Source organism: Pocillopora verrucosa, chromosome 10, assembly GCF_036669915.1.
Source record: "Pocillopora verrucosa isolate sample1 chromosome 10, ASM3666991v2, whole genome shotgun sequence".
Taxonomy (NCBI): Eukaryota; Metazoa; Cnidaria; class Anthozoa; order Scleractinia; family Pocilloporidae; genus Pocillopora; species Pocillopora verrucosa.
In genome coordinates this window covers 21,032,358-21,055,400 of record NC_089321.1, presented here as the reverse complement: position 1 = coordinate 21,055,400, position 23,043 = coordinate 21,032,358, and the positions used below count along the sequence as shown (strand labels likewise).

General features: G+C 38.4%; 2 protein-coding genes across 4 annotated transcripts; one reads left to right on the top strand and one right to left on the bottom strand.

Annotated features, from left to right (window-relative positions):
• Positions 1–47: 47 nt before the first annotated feature.
• LOC131785965 (tRNA-queuosine alpha-mannosyltransferase) lies at positions 48–9,546 on the top strand. 3 transcript variants are annotated; one of them, XM_066173233.1, is made up of 10 exons: positions 52–74; positions 153–510; positions 1,498–1,665; positions 2,785–2,972; positions 4,199–4,277; positions 5,461–5,570; positions 6,293–6,437; positions 7,392–7,462; positions 8,036–8,127; positions 9,215–9,546. In XM_066173233.1, the coding sequence occupies exons 2-10, from the start codon at positions 248–250 to the stop codon at positions 9,302–9,304; spliced, it is 1,206 nt and encodes a 401-aa protein (XP_066029330.1). In that variant the 5' UTR covers positions 52–74; positions 153–247; the 3' UTR covers positions 9,305–9,546. The 3 variants fall into 3 exon arrangements, 2 of the variants coding, with proteins under 2 accessions (XP_066029331.1, XP_066029330.1); XR_010718947.1 differs by having other exon boundaries at positions 48–510; positions 8,039–8,127; positions 9,215–9,262; XM_066173234.1 differs by lacking the exon at positions 4,199–4,277 and having other exon boundaries at positions 48–510; positions 6,293–6,363.
• On the bottom strand, positions 9,541–13,850 carry LOC131785966 (methyltransferase-like protein 27). The gene is made up of 4 exons (XM_066173235.1): positions 13,734–13,850; positions 11,661–11,815; positions 10,476–10,857; positions 9,541–10,174 (listed from the first exon to the last, which is right to left on the bottom strand). The coding sequence occupies exons 2-4, from the start codon at positions 11,790–11,792 to the stop codon at positions 9,975–9,977; spliced, it is 714 nt and encodes a 237-aa protein (XP_066029332.1). The 5' UTR covers positions 11,793–11,815; positions 13,734–13,850; the 3' UTR covers positions 9,541–9,974.
• Between the last annotated feature and the right edge of the window lie 9,193 nt (positions 13,851–23,043).

Here is a 23,043-nt window from a genome sequence, read left to right as displayed (position 1 = left end):
AATTTTCTCCCTAGTTGGACATGCGTTTTACATGCTAAACAATCAAGATGGCGGACGAGGCGATGAAGATGAGGGTGAGTAGCATTAGCTGGTAGAGAAGTTGGAAAAGGAAAAGAGAACAGACATTGAATCATGTCATTGTTAAAAACAAGGGAAGTGTGATGGCCTTTTCCGTCCGCAACGTCCTGATGGCTCCCTAAGCTGTGGATCTCCCCTGACAATTAGAACCTTCCATATAGCTTGCCTGATGGAGCTGTTGTCATACGATGGTAAACCGTCGGATTTGTCTGGCAATGATAACACAGAAAACTGTGATGTCCACCAGGGAATAGTCCTCCTTATCGAGCCGTTCTATGGTGGATCACACAAACAATTAGTTGATTTGCTCATTAAAGAAGTACCAGGCTGCAAGTTGTACTCTTTACCTGCGAAGAAATGGCATTGGAGAATGAGAACTAGTGCACTTTATTTTTACCAGAATATACCGGCTGCTTGCAACAGCACGTACAAGTGAGTAAGTTTTAAGTCTTACTAAAGAATTTGGAGAGATTTCTGCACAAACCCACACAATTCCAGGGATCCATATTAGTGTTTTTTTAAGAAGCGTCAGCTGGTCAAGAATGTCGAAAATTATACTTGCGTAGAGACAGAGCTGAATAACGTATGCAGGACAAACCGTCTATAAGGCCTTCTACAACTGTTCAGCACATAAAATTGAACTTGCATGCACAGACAACCAATCTGTCACTAACTGATGTATGGGGACATGCTGCTACATATATATCTATATATATATTTATGTATGTATCATGTTGATTTGTTAACATTGCATACCCCTATTTAACGAATGAGTGTTTATTGTGTTCTTCTGTGAATCAACATAGCTAATGATGAGTTGGGTCAACCCATGCAAATTGCATTGATTGGTCAAAATTTAATACCCTCATTTAATGCATTAGAGTGAAATGTGTTCCTCTGCAAATCAACATCCAGTGAGACGGATGGACCTAAATGCAGGCAATTCAAATCCACTTGTGTGAATAATGTCCATTCCTCAAAATATCTTGCCCCCTTCTAACGCCTTAAGAACAAGGAAGATTCATCTGTCTTGTCTGTAACCTTCAGCCAATGGACTTCCAGCTCTATCACAGTTTAAGAATGAGGAAGGTTCATGTTATCATTTTCTCATGCTACTCATTTTCTCATATTGCTCATGCCCCTTGACTTCCGGCATGTAAACCAATGATTGCACTTCCAGTGAGTTGATTTGTCAACTACTGTAGATGAATCAATTCAGATTGGATGTAATGGACAAGTATGCTCAAGCACAGATGCCCATTATACCATCCACAGCTGCTTATGGAAAAAATTACCAAAACCCCCCGGATTACTCCCACAGTTGACAATGCATACTGTACGTTGTCCTTAAATTGCCCAAAGAGTTTTGAGTTGTTTCTTTTTTATTCTTATTTTTGTTGTATTTTGTTTTTTCTTGAGGGTGTTGTTTGCCAGCTCTGTCTTGAATTTAGCAGAATTAATGGCACTGAGACCAGATCTTACTCAGTTAAAGAAAGTTCTTTACTTCCATGAGAATCAGCTGATTTACCCAGTCAGGAAGCAACAGGAAAGAGACTTTCAGTATGGATATAATCAGATTTTGTCATGGTGAGAACAATGAAAACAATTACTAATAGAAACTTAAATGAATTTAAAATTTCATATTATTTATGCAGTAACAGCAGAAGACATGAGCAGTAGAAGCCTATGTGCTGCGATGTACATCTTCTAGATTCTGGCCTAAGATAAGAACTCCCAATAGACTCTAGGGCATGTACATCAAGGCAGTTTTACTGTGGCTGGACTTAAGGGGATTGAGTATAGTATGTGTGTGTAATGTGAAAAATAGAATGTTATGTTGTCTGAAAGTTGTAATCTTGATACTGCTGTACATAAGCAACCATAATTATTTTAATGTAGTAAATTTTCAATGTTTGTATTAGTGTTTGTTTCATCCCCTTTGGGACTGTTTCAAATGAGGTAATCAATATGTAGAAATGCATGAAGGTGTCTATTATCATCAAGACGTGTACATTCATTGTGTGTTTGTTTTTTTCCATCTTCTTGTTGTTGTTGTCATTATTTTTAGCTTTACTATTATAATAATTATTGCTATTACTTATTTTAACTTGCTCTCTCTAGCAAGTCATCAATTTTTTAACTTTTTTTGTTACTTGTACATGTATCTTTATTTCTGTTTGCATAATTGTGTTTGTTTGTTTTTTACTTATTCTGTTGACTGTTTGACTCCTAAGAGTGACTACTATCTAATTTTCCAATACAAATCACTCCTGAATCAAACAATAATGTCATAAGAGTAAAGGAAATTATCACCAAATAAACATGATCTTGATTGTAACACAAATTCTTCTCATCTCACCTTTTAAGAAATATATGGAGAACAGTATGGAGTATAAAGAGGATAAGTTTCTAAAGAAACTGTGGTGCTGTGTTGGTGAGAGACTATAACAGGACAATTTAGTATTATCAACTAAGTTGATAGCATAAATTGGCCACTGTAAAGAGTATGAAAGCTGACGTTTTGAGGATTCACCCTTCATCGGAGTGAAGGATGAAAGGCTATAACATTCAAAATGTCAGCTTTAAAACTCTTGGTGGCGGCCAATTTACGTCTGCTTATCCACTGAGTGGATAATAGTATGGAGAACATGCATGCTGTTGTAGGATGTTAAGGTTTAAATTAATTTCTTGATTTTTCTCCGACAGTCTTGTTGCTGATGTAGTGGTATTTAACTCACAGTTCAACATGGAATCATTTTTATCATCTATCAAAAGCTTTCTGAAACTAATGCCAGATAATCGACCCAAGGAATTAGACCAAATTATCAGACCAAAATGCAGGGTTGTGCACTTTCCTTTGATGGAACCTGAAATGGGTACAGCAGAATACAAAGGTGAGCAATATGAGAAGCTTTTAACCTATTAATCTTAACCATTGCAATTTCCTAAAATGTGATTGGTGCATCAGCTACTTAATTTTTTTTCACTAATCATTCTGTAAGGTTGTAATTGGACAATGTAATTAGACATTTGGCTGTAATCAGACACTTGTAATAGGACAGCTGAAGCAGCCAATCATACTACATACATCAAGTTCTTTCAGTCCAATGTACCAATCACAGAATTGATCACAATAATCACAGCAGCAGCCACTTATCTTAAAAAAACTGTGGAACTTTTTACTCTAGACATTCTCTCTCTACTGGAGATGTTTGTCCTTAATGTATTTTGTTGTTTTGGAAATTGTGAGGGTCATGATTTATTGCCAATAGGACTTTGGTTTGTCCAATTCAGATGAATCAGACTCAGGCTTCACAGAAGTTAGATTTTGTTTATTACTTGTATGATTACTGACCATATTGGACCCCACTCAGTCCTATTACCGCTATTTACCCCTATAAGTGATTTAAACATCCGATGTCTCCCAACAGTATCACCCTTACATCAAACATCAAGGTCTTAAGGTAGCTCTTGATTGTTAAACAAATTCTCCTTGTCAGCACCTTAGGAAATGTGTAGAGAACAGTATGGAGAATATGCATACTGATGTTAGGGTGTAAAGGGTTAAATAAAAAATATTGCTTGGAGAAATAACATGAGATTTGGATAGATAATGAGGTACCTTGTAAGTGGCTGTTTACAGTTCTTAGTTTTTTTGCATTCTACACATCATGGTGTATTCTTCAGTGTACATTTAGCTTTGAAATAACTCCTCCTATGTACTGTCCCATAAAACTGAAAATTTGTGTTGTAGTGAATAACATAAGGATTACATGTAGGTCATATTTTCCCACTACAATATACATGACTAACTCTAAACCCCTTTACTTCCATTATGTTAAGGTTAATTGTCCTTGATATCTACAATACCTTACTTGTCATTTCAGCTCTCTTTACCAATCCCTATTTAGACAAGGTACTTTTAAGCAAGGAGATATTTTGTCTTCAACATCATCACCTTTTGTTGGACAGTGTTGGATATTATAGGGACAAATTACTTCTTAGTTGTGCCTTGGCATGAAAGATTTAATTCACACCATGTAAATACTCTGTATCTCTTACTTGAATCTACAAATGGATACTTGATGACATACCAGCATTCCTTTGGAACAAACTTTAGATGCAGAAGATGAAGAACTTGATCAGCCAGTGGACTCAACAGTGTCAAGACCTTTGCATGTTGTTTGGGCTCATAGATGGTATGGTTTGTGTCAATTGATTTTTACCTGGTCTTTCCTTAAAGGTAGAGAATGTCATAACATTAATTTTACTGCATGTTAAAACTCAGGTTTTAACCTTTTAGACCCTAAAATCATAATGCATATTCTCCATACTGTTCTTTACACATTTCCTAAGGTGCTGACAAGGAGAATTTGTTTACTGATCAAAAGCTTCTTTTTTTGGGTACTATTTCCTTCATTCTCATGACCTTAATGTGTAATTCAGGGGTGATATTGTAGGAGAAATTAGATTTTAGTCACTCTTTTGGGTTTGAAGGGTTAAACAAGAGCCCATTAGTAGCAGTTTAGTGCTGCCTATAGGACCTCTCACTGCCTCTGTTTAGGCTCTCATGTTTGGGTTTTGCCTTACATCACAGTGACCTATTGCGCCATTGGTACATGTAATTGCTTATAGAAGAAAATTACTGAAATATTGAGTGTTCATCTGCATGTACTCTGAATTTTCAAATTACAAAATTTTGTGGGGATATAGACAGATAATATGTTGAATCAGTGGTTCAGTACTCAGAAATACTTTTGAAGTACCAATGTGTACGTAGTAAAACATGAAAAAAAAGTCAAACATGAGGTACTGTGTCCTCTACATATCTGTGGTGGCTATATTCTAAACCACTGATCCAAAATTGCCAAGTCATGGGTTTGTTCTCATTGCAAGTGAAACTACAAATAGGCTGTATGCATTGATGTTTTTTTCTAGGTGTTCCTACATGTATTACTATACCAAACTTTGGGTAGCTAGATTTAATTAACAAAACTACTTAAAGTATTAGAGTCTCTATGGATCTTAGTTTACATCTGAATTAGATAACTATATTAACTAGTTAAAAGGTAGCTGATTGGTTAAATTTGTACAAACCAGTTCATACCAGATTCTTTTTTGGTGTTCCAAAAAGTTTTAGCCAGTGTTATTTTTGGCTGCTTTGTCAAAGAAATGGGTAGCCATAGCAAAATCATAATATACAGAGGAGCCTAGAGGTCAAAAAGCAAATCTTGTAATCCAGTATAACTGTACATTTATTTTGCCTTCTTGTACTGAAAAAATGCTATACTAAGCACACTACTTAACACTAGCTATAAAGGCCAGTGTACAAGTTGGATTTATTTACTTTGTTTTTGTTATTGTTTTTATTGGTGTTATTAGGGAACATGACAAAGGTCCTGAGTTGTTCTTTCACGCCCTGTATCAGTTGGCTGAGCAAGGATTGGATTTCAAGGTTTCTGTATTGGGAGAAACATTCTCTGAAGCTCCAGGTATTTGTGTCACTATAGTACACTGCACCCAATCCATATCAGTGGGTGAACATACATGTATGACTCAGTCGTTGTGAGAAGGTGGTAGATGGCAAAAACCTTCCCATTATCAGACCAGACCTACTCAAAGCAGAAAATAAGTATTTTTCAACATTTTCTAACAACAATGTTTTGCAAAAAAAAGTTACCCAGAATGCTGGTCCCCCAGAATGCTCTGTGTCCCGGAATGCTAGAAATCACAACTCAAAGTTTGAATTTGTCCTTGGGCCTCCAGGACCAGAAAGGGCCTGTTGCTACGTTAGAGTAATTCAAGTCAGCCAACTAATCAGTTCAGATCATGCATCTATTACATTTTCTAATGAAAACCCTGTAAGTGGACATGACTTGTTAGTGAGTTGATTACCTCTACAATTTGAGGGTGAGAAGGTAAGGTAAGAGGAACCATTCATCTGTGTGTCATTGGTTGAACAGTGTTTTCCATAGACTGAGAAACTTCAGGCTTGAGGCTGTGTGCTACAGCTTGTCTTTGAGATTTTATTTATTCTAGGCCCCACCTAGCTTGAGCTATTGATGAATATGCTGGCTCAGAACAGGAGATCAAAATCTGAAAAATTTAAAAGCTTATATGGGTACTCGTAAAACACTCAGAATTGTCTTGAGAAAGGGATAAACATTTTGTTGGAACTTGTAATTTATATGCCATCCCTATCATAACACACTAGGTATTTTTGAGGAAGCTTGTAGACGAATCCATGATCATATCCTTCACTGGGGTTATCAGGAATCTCGCAAGGTATATATCTCCATACTGAAGGCTGCTGATGTAGCAGTGTCCACTGCAGAGCATGAATTTTTCGGTGTATCAATGTAAGTTTCTATGAATTGAATATGTTGTTGTTGTTGTAGTTGTAGTTGTTTTCTTGAGACTAACCGTAATTTAAGCAAGGTTAAACCCAAATCAATTCAGGGCTTTCACTGACGTGATGTGGAGAAGCTCCAGGGAAGTTTGAAAAGGGAGTACCATGTGCTTTTTTCCAAGTTGCTGTGTTACTTTGCTTGCTCTATGTCCCTCCCCTCCCCTTTATAGAGGTAAAACAACTCTTTACTCCCTATTATCAGTGTGCAAGTTCTCCTTACTGATCTCTACAGATTTCCTATGATACTTACGAGGAGAAGTTGTCCAACAATCAAGAGCCTCTTGAGTTCACGATGATTACCTTTATTCTCATGGCCTTAACGTTTGATTCAGGGGTGATATTGTTGGGAGAAATAAGATGCCCATCACTCTTAGGGAAAAAAATTTAAATAGGGTTTCATGCGACTAAAGCAGTCAATTGTGGCTGCCGTGTCGTTTTAGCATTTGTGTTCGCTGAATACAGTTCCATTTTACCGTAAAAATGCGAGGAAAAATTCGGGATTAGAGCCAGTATCCACGTAATCTGGACTCCGCTTTTTCTAGGTTTCATTGTGCCCACCATTCAGTGTTATGGTTCGTGCTGATACTGAACACTATTGTTTCCAAACTCCTCTCTATCTGCGTTCCAAGGTTTCAAGTTTTCCATACCGAATGGTCAGAGATGGGTGGAGTAGAGGCGGGCAAATTTATAACGGATAGAATCTGTATGAAATTGGGTTTCGTGGCATTAGTTGACCTTCTTACCGTTCGAGACAATGGTAACCTTTGTTGAACTGGACGGGAAATAAAAGTTTTTGAGTGTAATTCGTGAACAGGATAGATGAATACTGTTACATACAGATATTTTTTTTAACCAAAGTTAAATGTAGTGGTGATTATTTTAAAATCATAATTTTTCTTTTTAGGTTAGAGGCTGTGCAATATGGTTGTTATCCACTTTGTCCAAACAAGTTGGTTTATCCTGAAATATTTCCATGTTAGTAGATACGCCGTTTATTAATCTATTCCGTGCACCTCGTTGTTGGAAAGTATATCCACATTTAACTAGAATAATATTATATGTTAGAATTTTAAAGCTATTATTCATCATCATCAAAAATGACAAGTCAAGTGAACGCGGTGGTTGGGGTTTTCAGGAAAACGTGTCGTTTTGAATTTGTCATCGCAATCCTGCTATTTCTCACGCGCCCACTTTTTCGCTCGTCTCCACTGACCATGAGCCGCCACTGTAATTCTACTAGAATTCGCCCAGAATTTCCGAAAATACGAAATTCGACTACTACTGCGCAAAATAGAGGCTATGTTGCTAAGTAAACTGTGGTGGTGCCTCGGTGGGAGAGTATAATAGGGTAACTTTATATTATCAACTGAGTTGATGATGTAAATTGATCACCGTAAGGGGTTTAAGTGTTAAGAGGAATCTGACGAAGGGCTAACGCTCGAAACGTCAGTTTTTAACTCTTTACGGTGGCCAGTTTTACGTGAAAAGCCGAGGGACAAAATACGAATTTTATGTGACTTTTATCATTTGTCTTCTTTTCCTTGCCAGCAGAGTATTTGTACTCAACACCTCAACAGTTATCCAAGAAGCTACGATACTTCTGTAGAAATCCAAGACACGTGAGATCTCACAAAGTCGCAGTAAGTCATTAAGACACGGCATCTCAGCCTATGCCAAGCTGAAAGTGTAGACGAGGTTAAATGCGAGAAAAATGACAAGTCAAGTGAACGCGGTGGTTGGGGTTTTCAGGAAAACGTGTCGTTTTGAATTTGTCCACTTTTTCGCTCGTCTCCACTGACCATGAGCCGCCACTGTAATTCTACTAGAATTCGCCCAGAATTTCCGAAAATACGAAATTCGACTACTATTGCGCAAAATAGAGGCTATGTTGCTAAGTAAACTGTGGTGGTGCCTCGGTGGGAGAGTATAATAGGGTAACTTTATATTATCAACTGAGTTGATGATGTAAATTGATCACCGTAAGGGGTTTAAGTGTTAAGAGGAATCTGACGAAGGGCTAACGCTCGAAACGTCAGTTTTTAACTCTTTACGGTGGCCAATTTACGTTATCAACTTAGTTGATAACAGTAAATTACCCTGGTTTACTATTGCGCAACTTGATCTTGGAAGACTGACCGTTTATGCAAACGATCACGTCATGCGTTGGTTGAAACCTAGCTAGGGAGTAGGCACTTATTTGGTACTTCGGCACGAGCGACTCTGCGCCCGCGGTAAAATATAAGCCCTTGAGCAACGTTAGCCAGCGGAAGGTCTGCAAGGGGTACTGCACTGGTAATGAGTACCAGATCCCGGAAAAACCTCTCGGTGACTCGTCTTAAGTCTTCACGCGGACCGAGATACGCGCGTCTTACAGCGCCATTAATGAGGGCCAGTTCGCAGGCTAGGTAGGATCCTTTCCACAAGACGAAACCGCATTGAGTAGTTATTGTGGGCTTAACGTTGGTGGAACTTTACTTTCCACCGCGCCTCAGCAGGTGGAAAAGTTCACTTATCGACCACTGTGGTGGCATATGAATGGAGTATTGCATTGGATTTCAACAGGAGCGAATGCAATTGTTTGGGGATTTTCGTAGGGGATGCTGTCAAACACGATTTATCTGCTTCCTGTGAATTATCCGGATCATACTTTGCTTAAAATTGTCGAGTGTTCCTACAGTGATAGAGGAGTAAAAAAACGAAATATCTAACTCGGAATTTATGTTGCAGGTTGATTGTGAACGATTTACGTGGGGAAAATTAAAGGATTCTTTTTGCGATCTCTTGTCACCAGTGGATCAACATGTAAATGAAAACTGATGCTAATCTTGGGATACAGTCTTAAATCGTTGAGCCCAAACATTTGGCGATCCTTCTTGTCCAATGAGATGGTGGCATGTCAATACACTTATATTGTGTCGTCATAGCGACCGGTGGCTGAAGTCTTGTTGAAGGCAATAGCTTTACCGAATGAATGCTCTCATAAACGCAAACTGATTTCTGGGAACCGAATTAGATTTTGAAGCACAATCGAACCAGGACAGATCTAATACAACTCTGAAGCAAGCATACTTTATTTTGTCTTAGCTTCTACTTTCTATGATGAAATAAATGAATAAAATAAATAGCAAGGATCGATTTATTACAGTGCATCTATGAGTTTTAAATACGATCTAACGGCGAGAAAACCAAGAATGACAGTTCATGCTTGATCTTAAGCGCTTTTCGATCGATTATGCTAAACCAAAAGTACGTCCTATCAGAAGAAAGGAAAACACCTCAAAGAGCCAATTAAATCTCACAAACTTAGTAAAGCAAAACCAAAGCAATGTTTCGACAGTGAATTGAGAATTTCTCTGTATACTCACTGACAGACTTTAAACCGATGACCTTAAATCCCTTACATTCGCGTTTTCATTATTCGATACAGTCTTATTGTACCGAGTATACTACCTCCTTGCGAAAAATCTAGTATCCAATTGCAACAACATTAAATAGCGTGGCGCTCCTTGTGGTGAACTTGAAACGCAAATACAGTGGTACTTTTTGGTAGAGCAGGATCTTCAATATTATAATGTGGTACTTGTTCTTCCTTGATAAGCGTCCACAGGCCCTTATCTTCTAGCCCTTTCATGCTCGGTCGGAAGTCAGGAATTTCCTTGGTGCGAACGTTGAAATAGATAACGCCTCCTTTATAAAACAAATAAAATTTAATTGGAAAAATAAAGACACAGGCAGTAAACATCGTTTTTTTGTTGTTGTTGTTTTTGTTGTATAAATCCAAGCAGGAATAACTCGGTCCGCAAGTTACAGTGCAAAACTCAAACTCGGTTTATTAAGAGGTATCGAAAAAAACAGCCAATCCTAAGGGCTGGAGGTCCTGACAGTTCTCGGTTGACCTCCATTGAGACTCTCTTGGTAGAAAAACTTGATTTGCACAGTCAGCATGGCTTAGAAAGGAACTAAAAGGAAAGGAAAGCACCACACTTACCATCGCTAATTACTCTCATCATCTCATAAAAGGCCGGTGGTCTAATATGTCCGTAAGCCGCTGTAACCACTCCAGATGAAATTATGGCATTGTAATCACCATCCTCAATGCCAGGGGTCCGCGCCTCCGTTAGATGGGCACATATAAATTTCGTGTAGACGCCCTTCTCCCTAGATACATCCAACATTTTCTGAGTGACATCTAGGGCGTCTACGTTTGTGTAGCCCCTTTTGTTCAGCTCCACTCCCAGAAGTCCAGTCCCGGATCCCATGTCCATTATTCTGACTTGGCATTTTGGTTTGCTTGGCATGGCTATCTTAATTGCTTCGTCGAAAACTCTAACCATTGGTTCATGTTTGACGCAACCCGCGGACATAAGATCCTGAAATGGAAAACATAACAAGTATAAAGTCTTGGTGGCACTAGAGAAGAATCAGAACCCTCGAAGAGCCGCAAGCAACTTCGGAGTGCGGCGCATAAGGCTGTTGTTGTTTTAGCTTTAGTTTTATTTTCCTTTTGGAATTAATACTTCAATCTACTATTTTATCACCTATAAACTGTAAGTGCGTTACTCGTACGTTATTAAATGTAAGATCTTCAAAAAAAGAAACAAACAAACGAACAAATAAACAAACCAATAAGAAAATAGAAAAAAACCGACGTTTTCCCCCACGGCGTCCTCTCTTGCCAGAGGCAATTTATATTCCGCGGTAGAGGTGCGGAAGGGGTAGAATTTCTTTCCTACGAACTGAGCCCGAGAGGAGGTCCTCATTATCAACGCAGCAGGTCGCGCGTTTTTCCCTCGCGGGAAGAGTTGAGACGAGTCCAGGAGAGGTTTCCGGGGCGGTCTGGTACTAATAATACCGGCCCTATAGACCCCTAGCAGACCTTACTCTCTCGCTGGCTCGTGTGCTCAAGGCTTCATTATTTCCCACGGTTGAAAAAGCGCTTGTGCCAAAGCAGCTTAGGCTTTCACTGGCGCCACGACACTAGCGGCAAAAGCCATGCGTTTGGAGCCTGCGACCCTACGAGCAATGTGAGTGCGCGAGGTTTCTGAAAAGATAATGAGACTTCTCATAGACCTGTTCGTGGCGTTGTTTGCTACTGAGAGCCCGCTTCCACGCTGATGAAGTAAAAGAATCTACCGCTCACAGCAATCTCTTGCGACCGCATCTAGATACCTACCCTGTCATAAGCGTCAGCCCACTTATCATAACATTCTTCAATTTCTTCCTTCGTTGATGATGCATGTAAAGTGTGTAGTCCGCCAGTGAAGTACTTCTCGTATCCCCCTCTTGCTTCTCCTGGAGTTGTCATGTTTATAGCTAAGGACAGGTGATCTGCAATTACCATGTAAATTAGGTGTAAGCATGGGCCATAAAAAGAAACGAAGACCGTACGTAAAGAATTTAACTTTACTTTAAAATATAGACAAGGGTGAGGACTCCGATGAGATAAAAATTAAGCAGAGAAATTATCCTCGCAAGTGGACTGCAATTTGTTTGTTTAGAAGGAGATTGTACCGAGTCATAGTTTTAACTGGGACACACACTTCAACTAGCCTTCCCAAAGAATGTTTTGAACAATTTTTTCCTTTATCCGCCCATATTCTACACACTTACAAACACACCCACACCACAGCATTTCAAACTAGAGAGCTAATGGAAACAAGGAAAGCGCTCCCCGGCGAAATGTTGTTCCCTGAGGGTCTCAACGGGGTTTACCATTATTCGTTAGTCGTTAAAAAGTTAGGCTTAAAAATTTTTTTGAGGCAACCGTAACGGAAAGAAATTAATTGTTATTCATAAAATGGCCAAAATTTTAACCGTATCCATAAAAGTCATCACTGCGAAAAAAACCTCGGAGAAATGACCGCTGAAAGAGTGTTACTGGCTCGCAGGTCAGACCGCTTCACCATGCTCGCTCTTTTGTTTTTATAAAGATATGGATATAATAAGGAAGTGCATTGTTCAGATACCTGCCTTCATTTATAGTATCTTTATCAATTTTTATGAATAGTTTCATCTTTCTTCCCAAATTCCGATGCTTGGAAAAATTGGACTCACCTTTGTACGAATTCTAAGTTGATAATAGAGAGCGCTCAGTGCGCTTTTTCTGGCTTTTATCAGTGATATAACACTTGAAGTTTAAACCCCATACCATAAATATAGGCAAAATAAGACAATCACGAAAATCAGCTCCGGCAACTTTAGGGCTTTTAGTTACCCTGGCAACTCGGAAAGCTTGGAAAACTCGCAATTAAAACATAGGATTACCCAAGTTGCTGCCTTGGAGCTGTTTTGATACCTCCTTTAAAATCCACTTTGTGTTTCCTAAAATTTCTGTTTCCTCAAATTTCATAAACGGTAAATGTCAAAGCTGTTCTGGTAAAAGGGAATATAACCCCGTCGAAGCATTGAAAATATAATGACATGAGTTTGACAGGTGACTTCAGCTGAATGTAAATATCATACGCGACAAGCACAGACTGAACGGACTAGTTTAAAAGAATTACTGTAACTTTGTTGAATAAGGACAGCTGCGCCGGTGAAATTTTAGGGTTTTAAAGAAAACATGAAAAATTTTCTTTGAAGAATTCCGTTGAGCCAAGATAGAGTGGTAAGAAATTTCTTGGCGCCACGTGTGCGCGAACAGCACAGAAAGAATTTCAACTTCTGCAAAAGGCTTTCAACTACAGCTTTAGAGTGAAAATAATTGCCTTTTTGAGCTTTAGAGATGTTTTTACGTTTACTTGTCGAAGATAAGAACAGCAAAAACAAAAAGCCGGTGGAACTAAAGCTAAACTTTTCCGTTGTTTTTGCTTATCGCCAGGTGGCTCAAAATCTATCTATAAAATTATATTAAGCTGAAAGAAAAAGTGACTCAATTTTCAGAATATACCGATTTCACAACACGAACTTCCAGCAAATAGAAGTTCTTTCAAATAATGTGAATCTCATTAAAAGTTTCATATGTATCCGGAGCCTAAATCTTTATTGATCTCGGGGTTTCTTTCAGTAAGCACTGAAATTGAAAAGTTACCACACTTCGGCTCTTTCCCAAGGATAAATCTAAGCTTATTCGCTTAACATATTTGAATTCTACTTCAGTGACCATAAATCAACACAATTCGACTGAAATAAGCTACCTTTTCTCTCGAGGCGCTCGCCAAACCCTGGTTATTTTGCCAGCGAGCACCTACTTACGTTAAGAAGTCATTGCAAACTCAATTATTCGCAAATCCAAGCAATTACCTACCCACAAGACTCCCGTGGACACGAGCAACAGCTTCAAAAAGTATAGCACTTCTCCGAAAAAAGTGGAGTATACTGAATCTGGAGAAGCTGGGCCGGGAATCTGCAAGTGTGTGATCGTTATGTTTGATTCATATAGATACATAAGGAACCCAACTCAGTTCTTTGAAACCGAAGATCAAGCCAATCGCCGGCTAGGAAAATGACAGAATGACAATAACGCTGGCGACGGACATGGCTTTGCTAGTTCAGGTGATCAGATGATCTAAAAGGGCCTAAGGCCTAGGGTCTAGAGCTATGATCCGCACTCGCAAAAAACCTATTTGACAGAGCCAGGGGCCTGCCCTCACAGAGCACTGAATTTTCTTCTTTTCTTAGAAACGAAATGTAGCGACTGAGCTCTTTCGGAATTTCGCCCGCACAAAATTCTTTTGTATCACACGTTGTTTTAATGAACTCCCTAGGATACGTTTCACAGTTATCTTGGCTTGGTGTTGCATTGAGATCAATAACAGCGACTACGGGAAGTTAATACTTGAAAGTCTATGAATTGCCCTTTATTTTAATTATACTCCGCAAGGAACTATTCTGGGCATGCATTCAGTCTGACATAAACATGAGATAAGAATTCGTTTCCTTTCAAAACCTGTTTCGAGCAAACTCCGAAGGATTTGTTGTAAGCAAAAGTTCAGAAACTAGTTTGTAATCTCTTGTTTTCACACTATATTTTGAATATAACGCAGTAAAATGGTTTGGACAATGTGTGTTTACCTCAATAATACTGTACTAATTTGCGACTACATTAACCAGAGCCACGTAAGACCGTGAATCAATCAGTTTACATAAAATGACTGATAAGCTCCAACTGAGTTCAATAAGCGCTTAGGCTCAAAGCCACCAAAGACGACAAAGAATTTCAATAAAACCGTCGCTCGTATTTGGTGACTTGAGCCTAGGCACTGATTGAACTCAGTTGGAACCCATCAGTCATGTTCTATAATCTAATTGATTTTCTATATTGCTAATAAAAAAAGCCGTAGTTAATTTTGCAATAGAAAAGGTTGCCATGACAATCTATATGATAGTTTTCTATGTTCTAGGTTTTAGTTTATATCCTAAAAATTAGATACGCCTGTAACAAATGTAATTTAAATTAATCTTTTTCATTTACTTTATTTAACGATGCTGAGGAGAGTTATGATCAGAACGGCTTAACAGACTATTTTGAAAGGATTCACACGAATTGTGTTCATGCAGTACAGGATGAAGATATATAAATACACAGCCAAAGGATGTAACGTAAAACTCAAAATGAAGGTGCTTTTTGATTTACTGTTAAAGAACCAAAACCAAAGAAATCACTGCAACTATTAATTAAAGAAAAAATTTCATGAGGAGACTATCAGAAATCAAACTATAAGCAAAAAAGTCTTAGAAGAGCAAGAAAACCCGGGCCAAGAAGAAGCTATTTTGTATTTTTCTTGAAGAATATAAATCTAGAACAAAGAAAATTATCATAGAGCTTACCATGACAATCTTTTCTTTTTTCAACCTTTTTCCTTTTGCAAATTAAATGCGGGTTTTTTAGCGATAAGTTTATTGAAAAGTATGATTTCAGTAATATTAGGGGCCAACGCATAGAAGAAAGCAATAATTTATATTAGAGGCCAACACATTGAGAGAAAGGAAACAACAGGCTGAGGGAAAACTAAGAAAACTATCACAAAGATTGCCACGGCAACCTCTTCTATTGCAAAATTGAATACGGATTTTTTAATTATAGTTTTATGTAAAAACATAATTTTGGGGCCAACACTTAGAGGAAAGATAAAGACGGGCTGTAAAATTATTAGAGTCGAAAATTAATACTATGTTGTTCAAGGCGAGCAAAGGTCAACTCAGGTATTTTTCTCGGCACCTCTGACAGCCGAAAAGAGACTAATTAGTATTATTTGAGAAAGAAGGCCTTAGAATTCATCCAGAAGCTTTACAAAAGGGTAGAAAAAGGTATCTACGAGACGTGTGAAGGCCAGAATTAATTGATATGTGACGTGTGAATTTTAAAGAAAAGCGAGCGTGATTCCATGATCGAGTAGATGAACCAGCGTGAAGCGTAATTTGCCTCTTGAAATAAATTTGACCCATAATTTTTCTCTCACTTTAGGAAAACCTCAATATTTCCCTTTCAACCTTTCAAACAAGAAGAGAGATTTTATGATTTCCCTTTCATATTCGTGACGCTTGAAGTTTTCGAAAATTTATGCGTGAAACAGGATAAGGATCTCTGCTTTGTTCCCCTCTTCAACCAGCTCAGTACAATTAACTAGAGTTTTCATTGTCAACATAAATTAACACAACATTAGAGCAACCAGACCAGTTTTCATTGGAGAACCCTTGAAGGATATTAGCTAAAACCTCGAACAAATGAAATTAGCGTGGAACTAATGGAGCTGTTCAATGTTATCCTGACAACCTTTTACGTCGCAAAATTAAACACTTTTTTTGTTTTCCTAGCGATAACAAGATTCCGTAAAATTATGAACAGGTGTGAGACTTCCTTTGCCTCCTGGAATAAATGCGACCTGTGAGTTTTTCTTTCCTAATGTGAAAACTTCAATATTTCCCCGGAACGTTGAGATTTGAAGTTTTCCCTTTCATAAACGTAACGGGATCAGTAAATAGGATCAGTACCCCCCCCCCCCCCTCGCGTAATGCAAGCAAAGGACAACGCGTCCTGCAAACAAAATGTTAAGGCCCTGTACATGGCGATGCAATCGGATTGAGAGATCACAAAGAGCCCATTCTGTGGTAGTAGACTCATCTCATCAACTGTAGTAGAGAACCATCATTTGATAAATTGAATTCTTGAGAAAAGTTTTAAAAACTGATTAAAGATTAAATAAATAGGAACGACCATGGTAAAAGTTAACGAACATTAGCAAGGTTTTTCATACAAGAATTTGCCGGGACAAAGCAAATTTTTTTTCCAGATGGGTAAATCAAGAAAAGTGAGGTAGTTACCTTAAAATTGTTTTTATCACCTAGGAACTAAAAAATATATCTTTATCCAAATGCAATTTACTGGCTATAGATTAGAGCAATTAGAACAACTTAATATAGGTCAGATAAAAATTTCTATTAAATTTGACTTTTACCTCAATATACACTCAAGGATTTTCTGGTCCGCACCTCCTGAGGATCAGTGAATATAAGATTGAGCAAAGCTGTTGGGTAAGCCTTTCATAAGAATAGTTATGAATTATGCAAGTCATGTCTTTTTGTTTAGTAGACTTTAGTAGCCATATATGGCGAACAAATAAAGCAGGCGAAAATTTATAATTTATGACAATTACCCACAGACCTAAGATTGCATTTCGATACTTCTTTTCTCGTAGTCAGGAGGAAAGAATACCTCTTCACTCTTAGCCAGCAAGAAATACTTTGTCGGGGCGAAGGAAATGGGAGTCTGGAAAGGTAACAAAGAATTTCATCGATCTTCCCACCGAAAATTCTGTTTTAACAACATTGAGAATTGAATTCACGAACTAGCAAAAAGGAATTTATTTACCGAACTGAGCAAACGATTTTCATTCAAGTTTGGCAAATTTTTGGTACTTAACCGACAGACGTCAAAGCTGTGTCAATACTGTTAACTTGTGCATACAAAAAGAGTTCTTCATTAGGAAAAAGTCAAAGTCTTATTGGCTAATTCTTTTCTTTTCACCCCAGGTTATCAAACACGACTCAGCAAGGCTGGTAATGTGGATTTTTGGTTTTTGGGCAAACATCTCTTTATGCAACATGAATTATTGATCGAGGTGAAGTTTCCTAACTTGAGTAACTCATACGGACGTAAGAACGACAACACTCATATATCGTTTATATGAGTGTAGCAGAGAAGCGGGGTCCTGATTCCGTTTCATTTTCGAAAAATTCACGCGCAGCAGCATTTAAGGCACCACTAATTTAGGATGGGAACATTCAAATCGCAAAATTTTGAGGCTTTCATGAAATGAAAGAAAAAAGCCTTTTTTCTTTCGGGTCACGCATATTTCAGGAGGTAAATTACTCTTCACTCAGGCTCAGAAATTTACTCATCACGCTAGAAAATTCAGTCGTCCCATATAAATTTTTGGCCTCAATCACGTCTCATGTATAGACCCTTTTTCACCCCTGCTCTTACATAGCGCAGCAAACTTATCAAATGATAATGATATCACCAACTGAAACAAAACGAAACAATCGAGAGCTAAAAAGATCATTTTGGCCGGTGAAACGGCCTTCTGCGAATTATGTACCAAGAACACTTTGAAAATTCTCACCATAAAACCTAATTTCATTTTCAAAACAAGCAAACAAAATATTATTGCAATATTCCTGCACAGCCTTGTTCTTTAATATAGATATACACCCAATCCCCCTTAAAGCAAGCTAAAACTATTTAACCGTGTCTTTGAGGTATTAGTTACACTTAAAACTATGAAACTGGGACTATTTTTGCATCGTTTTTTTTAGTATACAATGCTTACTTCAAAATCTCGATATAAAGTTAATAAGAGCTTACTTGATTTCTGACTTTTACACCCTTAAGTTGCCTTGATTGTCAAAAATAGTGTTGTCCACACTCTATAAAGCTATAAAACCAAAACCATATCTCCTAAGAACCAAATGTTCCTCTCCTCCTTAGCCTTTTAAAATATAGCACACTCAACAAATTTCACAATGAGGATTCGTCCTTTAATTTCTGAAAAATCGTCTCGATTTAGGGATTTTGACAAGAATGTCCTCAAAATTTTTGTAACCTCCGTTACCTGAGGAACCGACTTAGTCTAAATAATCTAATTTAACTAAGGCACTGGTGTCTATTACTACAGCTATTTTATCTTACTTCTTAAGGGAATCGATTAACCCATATGAATCGTGGATTGGTGGTTATGGAAATTTGTGCCGTACTCTAGATATGGAGGAAGTGGTAGGTTATGGATAAGAGCTTGACCTCCGTTACCTCAATTTCTCAGTAATAAAAATGCAGCAGCACTATCAGGTGTTAATATTTTAAAGATGTCCTCGAAACACGGTCTAACAGAAAAAATCATTACATTTCAACTCATTTACGAGGAAATATTGAACATAAATTATCCGGGTAGTAACCTCCGTTACTGAGTGTTACCGTAACTTCCTTTACCATGTGTTTACCAAGTACTGCAATTTTTAGTTAAAAACTAACTGGGAATACAGAGATGTATAGTTTCTTAGTCACGCAACTATGCGTAGGTTATTTGATACTTCTAAGCATTGCGAAATGTCTCTTGCTGTGATATCTGATACACGAAGCATGTGTGCTCACGATTTTCAACTTAATAAGGCGAACTTAAAAAGGCGAAATAACCACTTTACACGGATTAAGTTACCTTCGCAGGAACGAAGATTTGAGAGAAAGAGCACTTTTGAAACTTTAAATATACATAGAGCCTTTGTTTTGAATTAAAGTCGCATGAATCTTCTAAGTAACGAAATTAGTAACGGAGGTTTCATAAAGAGTATAAGTGACGGATGTTATTGTAATCTCCTGAAGCGGAAGTAAGGTGCTCCATGCACAAAGCTAATCGGGGTGTCTTTTGAGACAGAAAACTACAGGAGACAAACATGAAATTACAGCGAAAAATATGGTCATTGCAGAAGAAGTTGTACAGGAAATCGAAGGGACAACAGAAGCAATTGGAAATAGCTACTGAACCAGAGAAGTCTCCTCGAAGCAAATGCAACTCATATTTGAGGAAGGCTGGATTTAGTCCGCGCAATGTGCTACGTCAAATCCGAAAGCAACTGGTGTTATTTCATGCGATATCAGCAGAAGTGGGACAAGCAGTCCAAGACGGGGATTTGCAGAGAAGCAACACCCGACGCGGTCTTACAGACAGCGTAATATCTGGGAATATCATCAAAAGATACCAGTGCTTGCGAACCCTTAACAGAATGATGGGAATCGGCAGAGAAATTGTTAGCAAGAGCTAATACGAAGTTTTCCCATCCGAAAAAGAAACGACCTCCTGAAAAGTCACAAGAGATCACAGAAAAATCACTGCCTTCTTGGAAAGAAGCGACAACTCTCGCATGATGCCAGAGAAGACTGACTTTGTGACGTTCAATGGCACAAAGGTTCAGAGGAGGTATCTGAACGACTACGTGTATAGTTTACATGCAAAGTTCAGCAGAATACCCCGACATTAAAATCGGCAAAATTCGGCAAAACCGCATTTTGTGAGGGGAGGCCAAAATACATTATCTTAACGTCATTCAGCTCCCACTGCATATGCCTCTGTCAACACCACCAGAACTTGTCCCTCAAGCTTCGAGCTATAAAATCACTTGGGGTCAAGGTGAGCGTGAACCCGGACAAGTTCATCGAAGATTGTAAAGACGAGGCAGCAGTCAAAGAATTGATCGACCAACTACCCATTGCTGTTCAGTTCAGACAATGGAAGAGGGTATAGGTAGATGGAAAGAAGAAGATGAAGATCTTGACTTTCCATATGGAGAAAAATCAATTTCGAGGTACATTCCAAGAGGAAATAAGTAAGTTCAGAGGGCATGCTAGCGAGGTGAGAGAGCATGCGCAGTACGAGCAGCTGAAGTAACTCAAGGAAAATCAGACAGCGAATAAGGTAATCGTTCAAATGGACTTCGCCAAAAATTACACCTGCCAATCCGTATAGGAGGTACAGTTAGCATAGTGGAATGCCTCAATGGTAACCCTCTATCCGGCTGTGGCTTAGTACCGGTCAGAAGACAAGTAGATCAGCAACAAGATTATGGTATTTGTGTCTGACAAAATGGGGCATAATTCTTCCACGGTCTTTGCTTTCCTGAAAGAGCTCATGCCACAATTAAAAACCATCCTGCCCAACATCAAGCATGTCAACTTCTACACTGATAGCCCCACTTCACATTATAGGAACAAAACCATTTTCTACCTGCTAAGTCACGACAAAAATCTGTTCGATGTCAGTGTATCCTAGAATTACTTTAAAGCGGCCATAGCAAAAGGTTCTTGTGAGGGGGTTGGAGGTTCCGTAAAGCACATGGCTGATGAAGCTGTCAGGTAGCAAAAGCTCACAATTAAAGATACAGTTGACTTCCTTTCCTGGACGCAGCACCATCAGTCAGCAAGCTCGGTCTCCTTTACCTTGCGTCAAAGGGAGCCTGCCTCAAGGCGCAATCGTGAATTGATCGCTTTAGGGAAATCACAACTTTTACAGGGACAATGACCGTCCATGCAGTGGCAGCCTTCCCCGATTAAGATCATCGCAAGAAGCACCTCATGCCCCTGCGAGCAGTGTGTCACAGATGGGAAATACAACCAAGAGTCTCCATGTGGTTGGAGAGTGCACCTCCTAAAGGAGTGTACTGATACAGCAGTAACACCTGTTGCCAGAGACTGGGTTGAGAGGAAGTGGTATTTGGGCAAAGTTCTGGAGCACTTATAAACTTCATGGAGTCACTGAGGAAATAAGCTGGACTCTTAAAGTGGCCAAGTCCAGAAGATGAGGTTTGGATAGATCTGGAGTCTATCCTGGCAATAACAGAGCCCCCTGTCCCTTCCAGTAAAACAAAAAGGTAATTCAAGGTGCAAGATGACACTGTTGCCATGATCGAGGAACTTTTTACTCAACATCGTGCCAAAAAAAGAGGCTAACTAAAATAGAATTCGACCCCTCAGTCAGTAACTTCCGTTACCATTTCTGTTATCTGGTTAATAGAGATTTTAAGTTTTAGTTGAACATTTTAGTATGATTTTCTGCATGTTTCATCATTCGCTTTTGTAATCGCTCTAACTAAGGACTGAAATTTTCGGAACAGTGCGAAATTGAGAAAAACTGCGTGTTGACAAAAGCAACAAACATTCCATTTAGATATTATACAAATGGATGGAACTGTAATTAAATGATAACTGGGCTTTTATAATTCAGTTAGCTTTAGTTTAACAGCATTGGTATATAACCACGTGTAGAACAAAGCTACGTAAACTAAGTATTGAAAACAGCCCTAAAATGGTTTGTTAGATTTTCTAGTTAATTCCAATAACCTTCCGTTACCTAAACCGTTACAGATAAAAAAGGGTTTTCATTAAAATTAATCAAATTCGAAGATGTAGAGTGTGATTGAAATGAATTACTACGAAGCAACAGATATTATCTGCACAAAAATACTACTTGCAAATTATCCGTAGAAAAATTTAAAGTTTGGATTTTTTGAACTAGTTTGGATTTGTTTGTTCCAATAAGCAATTTCAAAGTGTTCCTCAACTTTCCTTCAGCCGTCTTTGTAACACCACGCAAGTGACGCATGATTGATCAGTTATTCTCAACATAAAAAAAAAAAATTCAAGTTCAAGGGTCGGTTTCGTGTTCACCAGACTTTCGCTGGGCTCTTGTTTTCAGAAATTAAAAGGAGACAAAAATTCATAGACTAAAAACAAAGAGTCGTTTTTGCTTCTACAGTACCAATGCAAAGTAAGGAAATTCATAAAGGCGTTAGAACCGAACTGTTCACAGGTGAACTTTCCACATGCCCAAGTCAAGCTGACAAATATTTGCAAATTGATGGCGTCCTACGAGAGAGTTTTCATGGCAACCTTCCTTCTTTGCAACAATCATGGGCTTCTGATATCGTTTAAGTTGCAATATACGCTTTTTTTCAAATGTAACATCAATAATGTTGAGTAAAATTTAAAATTATCTATATGATCGGGGTTCTTCGAAGTAGCATGTTATCCGAAGAACTTTCGCTGCAATGGAAATGCTTAAATTCAGTAATTTTTTTCCTTCAGTAACGACGAACATTCACTTATACTTCCTAGCGAAATTATTGACAAATCAGAAAGCTCTTGGCGCGGTCAGGCGTGTTAATCCGATACCGACTGAAAATTGCAAACTTGCTCTCGGTCCAAATATGAAAGCGGAAGTGTAAGCTCGAAAAATGCTACTGGTGAAACACATGTAAAAATGTTCTTCTTCGTTCCATTAAGTACATGAGGGGAAAGCAATGTTTCATATTGAACACAGACCACGTACGGCTATAGGTATACCTCCTCATTAGCAACAATCAACCAGCGAATCGCAATGTATCGCGAAGTTGCAATATGGGTTATATATTTCGTCGTTTGACATGAAACTTTAGTACCGTGTGTGGTCACTCACAATTTAAAACAATACAAAATAAGAAGAAAAGCTAATGTTAGAAACGCTGGTGCTTGGAATCTGAGATAAAAAGGAACTGGGTCAGCAAAAAGAAGATAGTTCGGCTGCCACGTC

Bases quoted from the DNA above. Each gene is read 5' to 3' on its own strand.
- LOC131785965 (XM_066173233.1), top strand. From the start codon at position 248: ATGGAGCTGTTGTCATACGATGGTAAACCGTCGGATTTGTCTGGCAAT. The intron at 2,973-4,198 runs GTGAGCAATATG...AACAAACTTTAG, and splicing joins GGGTACAGCAGAATACAAAG to ATGCAGAAGATGAAGAACTT. The intron at 5,571-6,292 runs GTATTTGTGTCA...ATAACACACTAG, and splicing joins AACATTCTCTGAAGCTCCAG to GTATTTTTGAGGAAGCTTGT.
- LOC131785966 (XM_066173235.1), bottom strand. From the start codon at position 11,792: ATGACAACTCCAGGAGAAGCAAGAGGGGGATACGAGAAGTACTTCACT. The intron at 10,858-11,660 runs GTAGGTATCTAG...TTTCCATTTCAG, and splicing joins GGGCTGACGCTTATGACAGG to GATCTTATGTCCGCGGGTTG. The intron at 10,175-10,475 runs GTAAGTGTGGTG...TGTTTTATAAAG, and splicing joins GATGAGAGTAATTAGCGATG to GAGGCGTTATCTATTTCAAC.